General features: G+C 39.1%; 1 protein-coding gene across 1 annotated transcript; it reads right to left on the reverse strand.

Moving 5' to 3' along the window:
* Window positions 1–74: 74 nt before the first annotated feature.
* LOC105276034 (putative glycerol kinase 5) lies at window positions 75–17,643 on the reverse strand. The gene is made up of 12 exons (XM_011333359.3): window positions 17,548–17,643; window positions 15,591–15,684; window positions 14,286–14,385; window positions 14,028–14,187; window positions 13,740–13,854; window positions 12,053–12,246; window positions 11,702–11,828; window positions 11,431–11,535; window positions 11,161–11,255; window positions 10,632–10,795; window positions 961–1,094; window positions 75–872 (listed from the first exon to the last, which is right to left on the reverse strand). The coding sequence occupies exons 1-12, from the start codon at window positions 17,641–17,643 to the stop codon at window positions 721–723; spliced, it is 1,536 nt and encodes a 511-aa protein (XP_011331661.1). The 3' UTR covers window positions 75–720.
* Between the last annotated feature and the right edge of the window lie 405 nt (window positions 17,644–18,048).

Consider the following 18,048-nt stretch of genomic DNA (forward strand, 5'->3'; position numbering starts at 1 on the left):
ATTCGATGAAACCTGCGATTGTGCGCACTTCAGGGACTTGATTGCCTTGGTGAATAAAATGCGAACATAGATTGCAATGTCAATTTTTTTCAATTGTATTTATGGAATTACTATCGATTGCACGTGCATAACGTGCGATACATGGACATAATGTGATAATACAATTGATTGTCATCGGCGAATTGTTAAACACTAATTTTACTTCCCGACAAAAGACCGCATTATACAAAAATATTGTACATATGTATAAATGTATATATATTTTTGGCCAATTAAATATCACAATTGAGTACCATAAACCTAGAAAAATTGTTCGAGAATGTAATTTTAGACCTCTCAAATATCATGAGAGTTCTTAATGGACTTACATTACGCGGATAAACACGGTGAGTTTGCCTTTTATCAGCAGATATCGTGATATCACCTGACACATCGTTAAGGCTTCCATTTTAATTGATGGTTACTTCGAGGTCGCGTCATATCTTTGTACGATCACATGATGCGACGCAAGTGGGATCATCAACGGAAGTTTTACGTTACAATTTAAAAAATTAAGTTTTTTTTTATTATAATACGCAGCTTTTAATAATTCGATGATTATAAAACTGCTATATCGAGTAAAAACTTCACGGTAAATATATGCTCGCAAGATCGCGAATTTCTTTCATGATTACACATACATACATCACCAAAAACGTCTTGTTCGTGTAAAAACTATGGTCAGTACCAATTCGTAAACCGTTCTACCGCACGTCTCCATTGGTTGAACACGTGTGATGAGTGTGAACGAGATAATCGTGATCGTTCCTTCGGCGTATATATTTTGTCCACTCGACGAAGTTCCAACACTTCTTCTCTGCTTTTCCACAAACCTGAAATTAAATAACACTTTAAAAATTATCCTTCGTTAAACCATGATTATATTTAATAAAATTTGGATTGGTACCGTTCTTTACATACCGTATTGCAAGCCAGCCAGGAAAGCTACTCCCCAAATGGACATCTCGACGGATACTGGACGTTCTATCTCCAGCCCTGTTAAGTCAGCTAACGATTGCATGATGAAATCGTTATTGGAAACTCCACCGTCGACTCTAAGGACAAAAACGTTCACACACAAAAAAAAAGTAAGTGTCAAATCAAAACTTATATACTCAAATTAACGCGTTCATTGTTTCATATATACGCAACAATCTATAATCTTCTTAGAAGAATTTAATAATCTTAAATTTCAACTATATTATAGTCTTATTTCAATATTATAATTGCCACCTTAAGAATACAATATAATCTCTATTCTCTTCATAGAGATATCAAACTTTTTTTCCGTTTTCCGTTTGCCTCATTCGGATCTTTACTATATAATTGTGTCTCATTATTTCCTTCTTTTAGCATCTGATCAAATCAAAAAACTCAGTCCGCTGTGTTTCTCTCTTTACCATATACACGTACACTCTACAGGGTGGTCCACTTAAATCGATCATCTTAGATATTTCACTTGTTTTTGATGATACGAAAAAATGTCTAAGGAAAAAGTTGCACCGTTCGAAGGGGCTATCATGATGACAGAACAATAATTTTTTCAAGGCTATTTTTTCGGAGATTCAAAGGTCAAGATAATTTTTTTAAATGGAACTACATATTTTTGTTTGCGCAATTTTATAGCCAACATCGAGAAGAGTTCAGCGACCTATGACAACATGACCTTTAAATGATCTTGAACGTGGGAAACAGAAAAATCAAACTTTATGCTCTTCAACACAAAAATTTATTTAAGGAGGTGTTCGAAATGATGTCCTCCGACTTCAATACATTTTCTAATACGATGCACAAATGATACTCTTACCCTTTCTATCATTTCTGAATTTATACTAGCACATGCATTCAAAATGCGCTCTCTCATGTTCTCTTGTGTAGTTGGTACATCATTGTAAACAGTGTTCTTTAACATTCCCCACAAAAAAGTCTAAAGAATTCAAATCAGGAGAACGTGCTGGCCAACTGATATGTCCTCCTCTTCCTATCCAGTGTTCCGGAAACATTTCGTGTAAAACTGTACGTGCAACACGTGCGTTATGAGCCGGACAACCACCATGCTGATACCACATTTGTAAACGAGTTTCTAACGGCACCTCTTCCAATAAGTTTGGTAATTGTTGGGACAAAAAATCAGCATATTTTTGACCATTTAATGTACCATCAATAAAGAAAGGGCCAATGATTCAATTGTGTAAAACACCACACCATACATTAAGACTCCATGGACGTTGACGTTCTACTTGTCGAAGCCACCTTGGATTTTCAACGGACCAATAGTGCATATTTCTTCTATTTACTTGTCCATGGTTAGTGAAAGTTGATTCATTGGTAAACAATATTCTGTTGAAGAAGAATTCATTGACCTACAACTGTTGTAGCGCCCATTGACAAAATTCTATTCGATTAATAAAATCATTTCCATGAAGTTCTTGATGCAATGCAATGTGATATGGATGAAATGAGTGGCGTTTAAGAATGCGTAAAACACTTGTCTTGGAAATACCAGTATTTCTTTGTATTTGTCGAGAACTGATATGTGGATTATTTGCCACTGCAGCCAAAACAGTAACTTCTGCTGGTTCATTAGTTTGCAAACGAGGTCGCATTTTCTTACGTGAACAAACACTTCCAGTTTCACGAAATGTTTTAATAAGACGGTCAAAAGCAGCGCGAGACGGTAAACGCTTTTCAGGGTATCTTTGGCCGCACATTCTCTGCGCCTCTGTAGAGCTTCTTCCGCTTTCACCGTAAATAAGAAGCATTTCTATTCTTTTCTCTTTCGTATAATCAGTCATATTTAAACTCTGATATCGAGAAGCTCAGGAAATGAACTGAACTGCGAAAGCATTTCACGATCATAAATATTTACATACACATACACATACGCACACAATACATGTATGGAATTATTTCAATCTTACTGTTCAGACTTTTATCAATAATTACAACTGCGATTTTCTTTATCATCTTAATTTCTGCATGTACATATTCCTTTCATCGATTCTAAGCCTCAAAATAAGAACTTGTTATGAAGCGAATCGAAGACGAACACGCGTTCGTCTTTCCCCGCTCCGAATCCGACACCGGCTAGCTTCCGAATCAGCTGATCATTGTTATTAGAGCATCGCGAGTCGAGTCGATCGGACTTAAAGCCACAGTGTATCTCTTACGAAGTTTCTTTGCTGTTAAAACGCGCTTTCAACGTGTTACAATAAAGCCTTTGTTAATCATACATTCAAAGTTCATTTCACATCGTCCGCTCTTTCACTTATTCAGCTTTACGGTCTTCCTTCGCTTCTCGCCGTGTTGCACCAAGGTGGATCGAGTAGCCGAAAGTGCAATTCGTCGGCAACGATTGAAGACACAAGAACATTTTGGTCCTTCGAGCCGGATCTTCTTTGTCGCTTCTTTCTCACAGTGTCCATTCTAGTGCTATCTATGTTTCGACCTCCTGGTTGCTGAGATTGAACTCCACGAGGGTCCGCCTGGTCGTCCGTTGTAAGAAGGGGTTCAGCGTCGAAATCTGTAAGCCACATTCTGTCAATCGTTATTCTTTGCCATTCCAAGTAATTATCATTATCGGTGTCAGCTCATTACTCACTCGACCTTTCGAAGTTTTTCACCATGCCAACCGTCACTTCTGTTGTCGAGAAACAACAAGATCTCTTCGGTCGAATAGCTCGGGCTTACACAAATACAAAAAAACTTGGACAAGAGAAACTAAACAAGTTTACATTAACCGCGCGAATCCACCAGCTCGACTCAGACTGGAATAAATTTCAATCGAACCACGATAAATTAGTCGAATCTATTACGGACGAACAACGCTCACTTGACTATTTCTCAAAAGATTTATATGCAACTTGTGAGGAATCTTACTTCGACTCTAAATCGAATCTTCTTCAATTGCAAGACTCATTCGCTGAGCCGAAACCAGACGCACTCAACACTAGTCAATCGACCTGCTGTTCCGGATCTAGTCGCGCTTTGCCAAAAATCAGCTTACCGAAATTCACGGGCAACTATTATGACTGGCCAGCGTTCCGAGATCTCTTCTCATCGATGGTCGTGTCCAATCAAGATCTCTCTCCCGTGGAAAAATTGCATTATCTACGAAGCCAGGTTTCGAGTGAAGCGTCGCGACTCATTGCAAATATATCGATTACGTCTGATAACTTTCCTCGCGCATGGGAATCGCTCACTTCGCGATACGAAAATAAGCGCGCTATTGTTTCTTCGAACCTTGATCGAATCTTCGACTTGAAACCGCTCACGCAAGCTACAAGTAGCGATCTCAAGCACCTTCTTTCTACGATCAAGGAATCTCTCGGGTCTCTAGCTGCTCTCCACGTTCCCGTTGAAAGCTGGGACTCGATTCTCGTCCACTTCGTCACTCGAAGATTGGACCCCACCATTCTCGAAGCATGGGAAATTCACCTCGGTGAGTCCACGGAGCTAGCTACATTCTCTCAACTGGAGGTCTTTCTCGAAGGGCGCATTCGCGCTCTCGAGGCTATCAGTTCTCGCAATTCCGCCTCCAAGTTAACTGCTCCGAAAGCAGGCTCAAAATCTAAGCCTGTTCGTATTCACTCAGCTGCAATAACCAAATCGGGATGCTCCTGTTGCTCAGCTTCGCACTATATCGCCTCATGCTCAGAGTTTGCGTCCAAATCTCTTGACGATCGTCGGAAATTCGTTGAGACAAAAAATCTGTGCTTCAACTGCCTCGGAAATCATCGTCTTGCAGATTGTCGCTGTCTCAAACGATGTCGCCTGTGCAAGGCTCAACATCATACTCTGCTTCATCGGGAGACAACATTCACACCATCAGTTCCATTTCTTTCATCATCGAGTTCGCCTTCCTCTTCAGTAGTAAGTGTCGAGAAACCAACCGCCGTAGCTCACTTCGTTTCATCTGGAGTCGATCATTCCGAGCGACAAACTCTGCTCGCCACAGCTCAGGTTCGTCTCTTGGTTGATGAATCACGAAGTCTCGTAATTCGCGCACTCTTGGATCAGGGTTCAGAAATCTCATTGATTCGTGAATCTATCGTTCAATTAATGCGTCTTTCGCGCAGTCGATCGTCGCTGAACATCGCTGGAGTCGGTGCTCACAAAGTCGGATCTGTCCGGGGAGTGGTTTCCGTGCAACTTCAGTCGTGTGTCGACCCATCATCAGTCTTTACGGCAACTGCTTATATCCTACCTCAGTTGACAGGTAAAATACCATCGGAGCCAATCAACACTTCTTCATGGGACCATCTTGAGGGACTACCGTTCGCCGATCCAGACTTTGCGACGCCAGCTCAGATAGATATCATCCTCGGAGCTGACATCTATGGACATCTTCTTCGTGATGAGCTCCGCAAGGGACCATCCAATGCTCCTGTCGCTCAGCACACTACACTTGGTTGGATCGTCTCCGGATCAACCTCGCAAAAATACAGCCAAATCCACCAAGTGACGACCGTATCGCTTTCCTCCGACGAAGAACTTAGTCTCAATGACTCCTTGCAAAGGTTCTGGACTCAGGAGGACATTCCGTCATCGACTCACGCGAGGCTCAACGCAGATGAACAAGCGTGCGAAGAGCACTTTCGCACAACTCACTCTCGTGATCCAACTGGACGCTATATTGTCAGGCTGCCGTTCCGGTCTGATATCGGATGCCTGGGGGATACTCGCCAGGCTGCGGAGCAATCCATGCGACGAGTACAGCGACAGATCGTCATCAACAACACCTTTGGTCAACTATACAAGAACTTCATGGCGGAGTACGCTAGTTTACGGCACATGCAACGCTGCACCGTCCCCACCGACGTACAATCCGCCTCTGTATATCTGCCACATCACGGAGTTCTTCGTCAACAAAGCACTACAACCAAACTGCGAGTTGTTTTTAACGGATCATACCGCACAAAGTCTGGATACTCACTCAACGACTGCCTTCACACTGGTCCAAAGCTTCAACAGGATCTTGACGCCGTTCTGCTCCGTTGGCGTGTCCATCCATACGTGTTCGCAGCTGATATCGAAAAAATGTATCGGCAGATTCTCGTTCACCCTGACGATCAACCAGCTCAAAAGATCATTTGGAGTGAAGCGGGGCCTCCGCTCGAATATCTTCTTTGCACGGTCGCCTTCGGTTTAGCATGTTCGCCATTCTTGGCAATACGTGTTATTTTACAACTTGCTGACGATGAGGAACATCGCTTTCCACAAGCAGCTCAGATCTTACGTGATGATATGTACGTTGACGATGTGCTTTCAGGTGCTGACACCCCAGAACGCGCGGCTGACAAAGCCAAGCAGTTAGCACAGTTACTCATAGCGGGCGGCTTTCCGTTGCAGAAGTGGTCCACCAACGATCTCACCATACTGGCCAATATTCACGAATCTTCGCAACTTGATTTTTCGAACCGAGAATTCAACGCAGAGGCTAGAACTCTCGGACTCATATGGAATCCAAACTCAGACACGTTCCGATTCAAGGTCAGTGCTGTTGTCTCTTCTTCTTCTATCACGAAACGCACAATTCTGTCTCGTATCTCTCAGCTCTTTGATCCTCTTGGTTGGCTCTCGCCCATCACTCTCGTTGGGAAAATGCTCATTCAGCAGCTCTGGAAGGACCAGCTCGAATGGGATGACCCCGTTCCAGCCGCAATTTCGCAGAAATGGGTGAGCTTCGCCGACAATCTCACGACCGTGGAGTCGTACTCCATTCCGAGGTGGCTTCATACGCACTCAGACTCGCAGGCCATTGAAATCCATGGCTTCTCCGACGCGTCACACGACGCTCTCGGGGCTGTCGTCTACCTTCGCTCATTCTCTGAGTTTTCAGATGTTAATATCACTTTACTCGTGGCAAAAAGCAAAGTAGCTCCACTCAAAAAACAGACGATTCCTCGACTTGAGTTATCCGCTGCGATGCTGCTGGCTCGTCTGATCTCTCGCATCCGCAAAATACTCCTCAAGTATCAATCTGTTCCAGTGCATCTTTGGCTTGACTCTAGCGTTAGTCTCGCGTGGATTAGAGGTCAGCCATCACAATGGGCAGAATTTGTCGCAAATCGGGTCGCTGTAATTCAGGAGCATGTTCCAGATGCAAAATGGCACCACGTCGCTGGAACCGATAATCCAGCCGACTGCGCATCCAGGGGACTTCTGCCACTTCAACTTCTCAATCATGAGCTCTGGTGGCACGGACCTGCCTGGCTGAAACAACCGTCTGTGATGTGGCCGACAACCGTGCCCGCTCTCGACGTTACGGTCGATCTAGAGCATCGACGCTCTCGCTGCACGATGATCAACATCGCACTCAAGTCAACCTGGGACCTGATCGATCGGTATTCGCAGCTCAATCGGCTGCTGCGTATCACTGCCTGGCTTAAGCGCTGTGTTTCTCGGTTCAGAAGCAATCCACATCCATCAAATCCGCATGCACTTACGCCTGAGGAAATTCACGAGTCGCTACTTTTCTGGATCAAAGAAACTCAAAGCCGCTACTTCGCCAATGAGTTGCACGCCGTCTCAAAGGGTACCCCACTCCCTCGCTCGAATCCGTTATCAAAACTGACTCCTATTTTAGGTCAAGATGGTATTCTCCGAGTTGGTGGACGACTCAACCATTCACTGCTGGATCCAGATGCTAAGCATCCTGCCATTCTACCTCGAGAGTGCTCATTCTCTCGCCTCGTCATCTCAGACGTGCATCATCGAACTCTTCATGGCGGGGTGCAACTTATGCTAGCCACGCTCCGCCGGCAATATTGGATTCTGGGTGGTCGCTCTCCTATCAGCTCGTTCGTTCGACGATGCGTTCGCTGCTCTCGCTACCGTGCAGTCGCAGCACGAGAACTTATGGGCCAGCTTCCCTCTTCTCGGGTTACACCGGCACGACCGTTCCTCAATTCGGGTGTCGACTATGCTGGGCCGTTCACGTTGCGCACATGGCGTGGACGCTCCGCTCGTCAGTATAAAAGTTATCTCGTTGTATTTGTCTGCTTTTCATCTTCAGCAATACACCTAGAGCTTGCCACAGACTACACCACTCAAGGCTTTCTCGCTGCGTACAAACGCTTCACCGGACACCGAGGCTTGTGTCAAACGATAACGAGCGATTGCGGAACCAATCTTGTTGGAGCCAATGCCGAATTGCGACGAATGTTCTCCGCAGCCTCCAAGGAGCTAGCTGATCTTGCACACGTTCTCGCTGCTGATGGCACGGCTTGGAAATTTAATCCGCCTGGAGCGCCTCATTTCGGCGGCAAGTGGGAGGCCGCGGTGAAGTCAACCAAGTTCCATCTTCGTCGTATCATTGGAGACGCCGTTCTGACATACGAGGAGTTCAACACGCTGCTAACACAAATTGAGGCAGTACTCAATTCCAGGCCTCTCTGTGCATTATCGGAAGATCCTGACGACCTGGACGTGCTGACACCTGCGCACTTTCTCATTGGGGCACCGCTGGCAGTAGTTCCTGAGCCAATTTTAATCGACGTTCCCGTCTCTCGACTCTCACGCTGGCAATTGCTGCGCCAGTTCATTGACCGATTCTGGAAGAGATGGTCGGCAGAGTATCTTCACCATCTCCAAACTCGTAACAAATGGCACCAGCCCGAACGCAATGTCAAAACGGGGGATCTTGTTCTCGTCGTCGACGAGCGCACACCGCCAAGCAAGTGGCCTCTGGCAAGAGTCATCGCCGTTCATCCCGGCGCGGATGGCCTTGTCCGGGTGGTTTCGGTGCGCACGTCGACGTCGACATACAAACGCCCCATCACCAAACTTTGTCCGCTTTACGTGTCATAAAATTACTCTCTATTATTTCGCTGTTCTTTGGGTTTGTCGTGTTCGGTCACACTTGCAATAGTCGTAATCGTAATTCACGCGTGCGTTCATTATCCTCGCTGATTATATCATTAGTTCTTCGTCCATTATCAGCGGCGTCATCGCCCCTGAAGCGGGCGGTAATGTTCAGACTTTTATCAATAATTACAACTGCGATTTTCTTTATCATCTTAATTTCTGCATGTACATATTCCTTTCATCGATTCTAAGCCTCAAAATAAGAACTTGTTATGAAGCGAATCGAAGACGAACACGCGTTCGTCTTTCCCCGCTCCGAATCCGACACCGGCTAGCTTCCGAATCAGCTGATCATTGTTATTAGAGCATCGCGAGTCGAGTCGATCGGACTTAAAGCCACAGTGTATCTCTTACGAAGTTTCTTTGCTGTTAAAACGCGCTTTCAACGTGTTACAATAAAGCCTTTGTTAATCATACATTCAAAGTTCATTTCACATCGTCCGCTCTTTCACTTATTCAGCTTTACGGTCTTCCTTCGCTTCTCGCCGTGTTGCACCAAGGTGGATCGAGTAGCCGAAAGTGCAATTCGTCGGCAACGATTGAAGACACAAGAACACTTACATTCCATTGAATTCCAGAACATGAGAGTGTTTACCGATGAATTAATGTTCACTAACCATGGACAAGTAAATAGAAGAAATATGAACTACTGGACCGTCGAAAATCTAAGGTGGCTTCGATAAGTAGAACGTCCATGGAGCCTTAGAAAATGTATTGAAGTCGGAGGACATCATTTCGAACACCTCCTTAAATAAATTTTTGTGTTGAAGAGCATAAAGTTTGATTTTTTTGTTTCCCACGTTCAAGATCATTTAAAGGTCATGTTGTCATAGGTCGCTGAACTCTTCTCGATGTTGGCTATAAAATTGCGCAAACAAAAATATGTAGTTCCATTTAAAAAAATTATCTTGACCTTTGAATCTCCGAAAAAATAGCCTTGAAAAAATTATTGTTCTGTCATCATGATAGCCCCTTCGAACGGTGCAACTTTTTCCTTAGACATTTTTTCGTATCATCAAAAACAAGTGAAATATCTAAGATGATCGATTTAAGTGGACCACCCTGTATATTCTTTACTTTTTTTTAATTTTCTGACGCAAAATATTGTAATTTCCTCTTAAAATTAAAATGTACACTAGTTTTTTATCAACTTTCTCTTGGCCTACGATGATGAATTCTGTATCGATATAATAGCCGTTAAACATGATAAAAGTTTAATTAAAGGGTTTAATTAAAGAAAGTAACAGAAGTTACAGAAATCGATAGTATACAGTGGAATAAGATATTCTTTCTATTTTTCTTTCTTATCTTTTTATCGTTAGCTTTGTGTTATTGCTAATAGCGATAAAGATCATAGATCATTAATGGCGATGTAATTATTGCAATTACTGTATTGTAGTATAAATATAGATAGTTCTCACCTTTACGAATTAATTGGTTCCTGACGATCGTTCGTAAAGCGAGAATTTATATCCCATAGAAATAATGTTACACATAATCAAGAGTTACGTTCATAAGACAGAAAAAGAAGTATAAGATTTAAAAAATAATAAAAAAGACTTTATTTAGAAATAGCATTTGAGCCTTTTTTAAATGACTTTTGCGCGAATGTTAAAAAATATTTCATTTCGAGAAAATTCGTAAAGATGAAAAAAATTCGTAAAACGGGAATTCGGAAAACGAGAATTACTTGTACACTACAAGGGCATCATATAATATTTTACCTTATTTTTCGATACGTAAAGGAAGTCTCTTTGCATAAGCACTCGTAAAGCAAGTGTACTCTAAAGACGAGACTTTCCAGTAAAGCTCGAACTACATGCTCCTTCCGTGTAGTAGGTTTTATTCCTAAGAAACCAGTTGCAGCAGTGTAATCGTTAATGGGCGCCTGAAATAAGTGACGTGTTAGATGCATTCTCGTTTGCTATGTTGCTTTGCTGTTGTTGTTCCTTATTTTAATTACATTTATAATTCAATATTTTTTCCATCTATAAATCTCGTGTAATAAAAAGAAAACATTAGCATGTTTTAAATGTTAGTTTGAAAATAAAAAGTAATAAGTTTTGTATTTTATTAAAATTGTTTATTAAAAATTAATTTTATAGTTTATTAAATTTGTTTGCCAAAAATAGATAGATAAAAATAATTTTCCTCGCATAATTATAAATCTTCTTGCGTAATAAAGGATAAGTTTATCATATTTTTATATAAGTTAATATCAAGAGAATATGCCATAGCAATAAATTAATGTACCTGCAGTCCACTGAATGCCGGAACGAAGTACACTCCATCGGTGTCATTAACCGAGTTTGCCATATTAGCTGTTTCTGATGGATTGTTTACAATTCCTGTAACAATCATTTGATTTGAAATTAACAACAATGTAGTATGTGTTTCTTTCAAAAATAAAACATCGCACATCAGAGATGATACATCAATTTAGCATGATTAGCGAGTGAATTTAAAGATTTACTTATGCGAACTCGCATATTCTTCTCGACACTTTAAAAGCTGATAAATTACCTATCGACTTAGCCCATTCAATTAGTATACCGGTATCGCTTGAAGATCCTTCTACAACGTATGTTAGTTCTTTCCCGATTCGCCATCCGACAACTGGATACAATCCTGTAAACAATTTTTCATTTTTATTTCTTTTATGCTGTCGATATAGTTTTTTAATTTTGATATTATTTTATGGTACTATGGTATTATTTACGATATATTTCAAACTTGACAGGGGACCTTAAATAAAATTTCACAATGAATATGCAACGCAAGTATACAAAATTACCAGTAACAGATGCGTGTGGTTCCCGCCCTGTATTAACGTTCATGAAAGTGCCTGTACCCATGGTAATTTTGAGATCGCCGGGTTTGAAGCATCCTGAACCAAATAAAGATGCTGCTTGGTCAGCCATCTAATTTTACATATGATTTATTATTACAAACAAGTTTTAAATTTTAAAGCATAAAGTAAGCAAACATTCAACATTAAATTAAAACTTATTCAAAACCAATCTATGAGATATTTTTTTATATATCAGTGTGCAATTAACCTGCCAATTTGTGTATCATAAATTATTATAAATTAAGCAGAGATCTGTTTCCATGAAAATATAATACTTTATGACGCAACACTTACTGAGCAACAAATGGGAATTTCAGTTCCGAACATGTCTTTAGGCGTGACTCCGAAGTTGCCCGCTGTATCTACTATTTCTGGGAAAATATTGCGTGGTAGGTTCAGCATTTTTAAGAACCAGTCGACCCATTGCATCGTAAATGGATCGTACATACCAGTGGCTGAGGCACATGAAGGATCCATTACATGTTTCCCTGCAATAAATAAACAGCGTATTACAGCGTGACTATTAATCATGTTGTAAGATATAGCTAATAATAATATTAATTAGTAATAATATTAATTAATTATTCCGAAACATATAAAATAACTATATTATTATACATGATGTCAATATACAGGGTGGGGCAATAACTATTACCACCTTAAATATCTTCGAATTTATAAGGTCCAGAGGAAAATTTATGTAATCAAAATTATACGATACGAAGGGGGCTAACATATGGCGATAATAATTTTTGTCCTGGTGGAGGCGCTTCGAAGATATCAAGGTCACCTTCATTTTTTTTAATAGGTTCGGTATGTTTTTTTTCCATAATTTTATAGAGGAGCTTAAAACAAGTACGGAACTCATGACACAAAATTATTGAACAAGATTAAATGTAAATGAAAACGATAAAAAATACATTTTTATATTAAATGAAATTTACGTTTAAAAGATGTACGAAATAACGCTTTATTAGTATGTTTTGTCGGAATGTTTTGATTTTGACATTCCTCATAAATGATGATCAACTTGTTCTTCAAACGGATACATCGATGAAAATAAATAGTGACGTAAACTTATTTCAATGTAAACAAAGACCCTTTGAAGGCCATCTTAATAAGTTCACAGGATAAGATAAACATAAAAAGTAGTATCGATAGATAAATCAATCGTGCAAGATGTATTCATTTGAAGAACAAATCGACATGATGGAGAATGATCTCATTTATGGAGAATGTCAAAAAAATTCAGTGAGAGCACAAAATTTATACGCTGAACGATATCCTAATCGCACTCAGCCTTCGCGTCGAACATTTAAAAATGTGTGTGATAAACTTAGACAAACCGGTAGCTTAAATATACGTAAAAGTGAGCGTGAAAAGCGAAAAACTAATGAAGGGAATGAAATTAGAGTTCTCACAATGGTGGCTCAAAATCCGCACATTAGTTCGCGACAAATTGAACGAGAATCTGGTATTGAAGAACAAGTTGATCATCATTTATGAGGAATGTCAAAATCAAAACATTCCGACAAAACATACTAATAAAGCGTCATTTCGTACATCTTTTAAACGTAAATTTCATTTAATATAAAAATGTATTTTTTATCGTTTTCATTTACATTTAATCTTGTTCAATAATTTTGTGTCATGAGTTCCGTACTTGTTTTAAGCTCCTCTATAAAATTATGGAAAAAAAACATACCGAACCTATTAAAAAAAATGAAGGTGACCTTGATATCTTCGAAGCGCCTCCACCAGGACAAAAATTATTATCGCCATATGTTAGCCCCCTTCGTACCGTATAATTTTGATTACATAAATTTTCCTCTGGACCTTATAAATTCGAAGATATTTAAGGTGGTAATAGTTATTGCCCCACCCTGTATATGTATGTATAACAAAAAGCATTTAGTACTGCTGCCATATTTCCAATTTAAGTTAAACTTAAAATCGAAAAATAAAACATAAATTTCTTCACCTGTTAATTTATATAAAAGCCAAGAATCCACACCTCCAAACGCCACCTCTCCTTTAGACGCCGCTTCTCGGAGACCTAGTATATTTTCAAAGGCCCACGCTAATTTTAAATTTACCTGTGAATAAAATCGAAATAACGTAAACTCTCAAGAAAGCTATCGACAATAGCTGGAAAAAAGAAACTGAAGAAAGTTTCGTCGGGAAGCTAACAGTGAGTCAGACTGAATCAAGTGAATTAATCCAATTCACACTGATCGAGATTGTTGAATCGAATGATAAAATGTTGCACCTGCATATTCATGAACTTCATCACACTGCCGGCCAAAAATCGTTTGTTCCTTGTGAAGGTATACAAGAAGTATGAACCCATCCGCAGTCCTTTCATCATCATCGATCGGTTCCACTCCTCGACCAGGTTGGCCGCTCGTTGATCCTTCCATGTTATAAATCTAAAACGACAATTGAGATCTCGTGTGAATTCTCGTCTTAATCGAGGTATTATATCGACTACGTGCTTCATCGCGTTTTGTCGTAATTGGGATCTTACTTGTGATAAGGCTCCCCGGTCTTCAAGTTCCATGTAATAAAGGTAGCACGTTGCGTCGAAATCCCAAAGCAAACGATAGACTTCGGATCAATCCCGCTACCTGCAATCATAAACAAAGTGGATTGATCTAATCCTAGCTGCAAATATATAGATATAAAAATAGCTACAACTGTAGCAACGTAAAAAATGAATAACGAATTAAACATGAATACGATGTCGGCTATAAGCGACAAAACTTGAAACTAAGAAGCGTATATTTTTATTATTCTTTATAATTGTTTTTACACTCTTTCTTTGCGAACGAATTTAATAAATAATTTAATAAGTAAGAAATAATTTCAATAGATATTATAATTATATAAGAGGCAAATGAATGAGAGAGGAGAACTATTCATGAAGCCAATGCGATGCAGGGTAAGAGAATGCCAGGAGATGTTTGATTTCATCAAATTATCAATGATTGGATCGCTTCAAAAGATAAGAAGTTCTATCGATGCGGAATTCAACTTTTGCGAGAAAAATGAGAAAAAGTCATAGAAAATGATGGAAAATATTTTGATTAATGTATTCATTCATTTTGTCATTGAAATAAATGCGTCTTTTAAGTAGAAAAAGTCGGAAATTAAGTTCGATACCTAATAGATAAAGGATCCATGAATGCGATTTAATTAGGCTGAAGAAAAACCATACAGAATTAATAAGAAGCATTAAAGTGCACAGGGAAAGTTTGCAAGCTGCAGAATGTGATGTGATTTCTTACTTTCGATGTGTCCGATTGGTATCACCTCAGTTTACGGTGAACATCTCTAGAACAGATCGAAATACAGAAATGAGGTTCAGCACACATTTGATAGGTAGCCAAAGCTCCAATTCGAGCCAACGCTCTCATGTTCGTTTGGAATTAACAAATCGGTTAAAAACTATAATATATAAACGTATGTCTTAAACTTATTTGTCATTACTGAACTCAAGTGCTACTCGAATTGAAGCTTCAAGTGTCTATTGTAAATGCGTGAAACCAATATTTTCTGTGTTCATCCATTCCAGATTGTGGAGAGCAAAGTCCGAAGAGACCAGCGATAGTTTTCGAACATTTAGAAGTCTAACATTTATTTCACGCTTTTATTTGCATTCCATTTTTATTATCAAATATCATTATAAATATTACAAAATACGTTCGCAATCGAATCGTTTAGGAATCGCATTGAGAACTTTGCCTATTATTATTGAGATAATTAAGAATATTTTTTTCAGAATTTGGTAGATTAATGTTCAGATCAGAAGGAAGTTATATTAATAGCTTACCGTCCAACGTATTTTTTATCACATTTACTATGATCTGCCATAAATGATCTGGGTCTATTTCTACAAAACCAGGCTGTGGATAGATTAGTTCTACCTAAAATGAAAGAGATACATAGTTTATTATCTTTTCCTCTGATCTTAACTGTCGAATTATTTCTAAATCGCGACAGTTTTCAGTTCTCAGCTGATAAATATTATTATACTGTAAAATCTGGAAAATTGATAAAGTAAAGAACGAGATAATATTTCAAATTACACTTTGACGTGTAAAAATCTGCTAAATTGCGCATGACAATGAATGTGTTAATTTTGAAATATGTAACTGTATAATTATGACTAATAGAAATTAAAAACAGTTTGAAATGTATAAGGCGAAAAAATTTCTTATTCAATACATTCATATTATGCGCGTGTGAAGATATGTATGAAAAAAAGGTAATTTATTGTTACTGGCAATGACCTTTCGTCGTCACACTTAAGGGTCAATTTCACCAAGTCCAATTAGCTACACCGACGATTAAAATCAGCGGGGCGACCAATAATCTAGCCTAATAAATACTTGCACATACATACATGTCTATTTCAGTTGACCGCCCTACTTATTTTAACCGTTCAGTTCACCTAACCGGACTTGGTGAAATTAACCGTAAATCAATGTTCCGCGCGCGTAAGTGCACTTGAAGCATACAGACTACCGTAAAGTAGCAAGTAAAGTGATGACGATTTATTATTCCTACTTTCATTGATCAACAAAATACGAACGCCATCTCGCCGTGCGAGATCTGTCCGTATACCTTGATCACCTTGACCTTCAAGATATTCTATAGATGTGTAGATCATTCTCCGACTCACTATTCTTTTTTTTCGTGGTTTTGTGTCAACAACCTTGTATATAATTATTTTTATGCTTCGAGAGCGAATTAATAAGCAGTCTAGAAGGAAAATTCTGTTACACAGCTCCATCACAAGTAGTTCGGAAATTAATGTTTTTATCTCAAAAATAATCAACTATTCTATTATATTAATAAGTATAAACTAAATAATACTCAGCCAAACTAAATAACGTTGTGCATTGTTAACATCAATAAACTGCCAGAAGTGGTCGAATAAAAGTTTGCTGTTTGGTTATTCTATTAATCATATGACCTGTGTTACATGCAGATGACTCATGAAATAACTAATATATATATTTATACTACACAATTAGCAAATTGCTGTGATCAGTAATCATCGATCAGTTTTAACAAGCATTACACAATATCATATCCGATCATACAAAAAAATTAATTAATTAATTAATATAAGATTTAATTAATTAATTAAAATTAATTAATATGCGATTCATTCACATCATTTTGGATAATTTGATGCTAAATAGTCATCAGATACGCTTTACGTATCGTATCAGACATACCTATCATATCTGATTATATTGCCCGTTAAACTTATAAAACTTTATTACAAAACTATATGTTATTATCACATATGAATCGTATATTATCTGTATAGGAAATCAGATGATCTTTTATATAACACAATATTGTTTCTCGTGTTTTTCAAGTAAAACATTGAAGCAACAATAGATAAAACACAAATATGTTTTTACTATGCGAGAATAGAAAAAAGTTCTAAAGAATGCTATTTCTAATGAGAAATACAAATCGTAATTCTGAAAACTTTATGTTATCTGTTTCTGTATCCATTTCTCTATGGAAAGATAATTTTTTCTATTAATTTTGGGGGAAGAAAGAATTGATATCGTTCCTGAACTTTATAACAATATAATGATATCGTTTTCAATAATATTCAGTAATTTTTACGTAAGAGAAAAATTTAATCTCTCATAATTTAATGGTATCAAAACTTTTATTGCAATCAGTTTTAAACTTTGTTAGTCTTGAAGTTTTAAACCTAGAAGTACGATGGATTACATATCAGAGATACAATTACAACAAACCTTCTCCACAGACGACGCCACGGTGACTGCCTTCTCGTCCAGAACGTGAAATCGCACCGTAGTGGTACCCACATCGAGTGCCGCGACGTATTTCATGATAGCCGTAGTTTCCGTCCCGGCGAATTCGAAAATCTCTCACTCGACACAGCTATACGTGGCCAATCAATCAATCAATCACTTCAATCACGATTCCACGTTGTTAGATCACAATGCTCAGCACCGCACCGTCGAGCAATGTCAACTGCTTCGTCTGGTGTCTGCGTCGGATTAATTCAATACGAGGCAGCGGAGGCAGTTGCACACTTGCGACTGCAAGTGAACGTCAACCAACGACTGAATGGAGCGATCGACCCGATACAAAACGCACGCCACACACGTTCAGTTAATCGCTCGCTGCTTTCCGAATCCAACATCACATACACGTATGCCCTTGAGACTTTATCAAGAATAATCGCGTATCGCATGATGAAACCGATGAACTCTACGGAACACGTTCGCTGC

Source organism: Ooceraea biroi, chromosome 9, assembly GCF_003672135.1.
Source record: "Ooceraea biroi isolate clonal line C1 chromosome 9, Obir_v5.4, whole genome shotgun sequence".
In the NCBI taxonomy this organism is placed as follows: Eukaryota; Metazoa; Arthropoda; class Insecta; order Hymenoptera; family Formicidae; genus Ooceraea; species Ooceraea biroi.

Excerpts from the sequence above, each read along its gene's own strand:
- LOC105276034 (XM_011333359.3), bottom strand. The coding sequence starts at position 17,643 with ATGAAATACGTCGCGGCACTCGATGTGGGTACCACTACGGTGCGATTT. Across the intron at positions 11,536-11,701 it reads ACCACACGCATCTGTTACTG|GATTGTATCCAGTTGTCGGA; the intron begins GTAATTTTGTAT and ends AATTGTTTACAG. Across the intron at positions 1,095-10,631 it reads TTTACGTATCGAAAAATAAG|AGTCGACGGTGGAGTTTCCA; the intron begins GTAAAATATTAT and ends TTTTGTCCTTAG.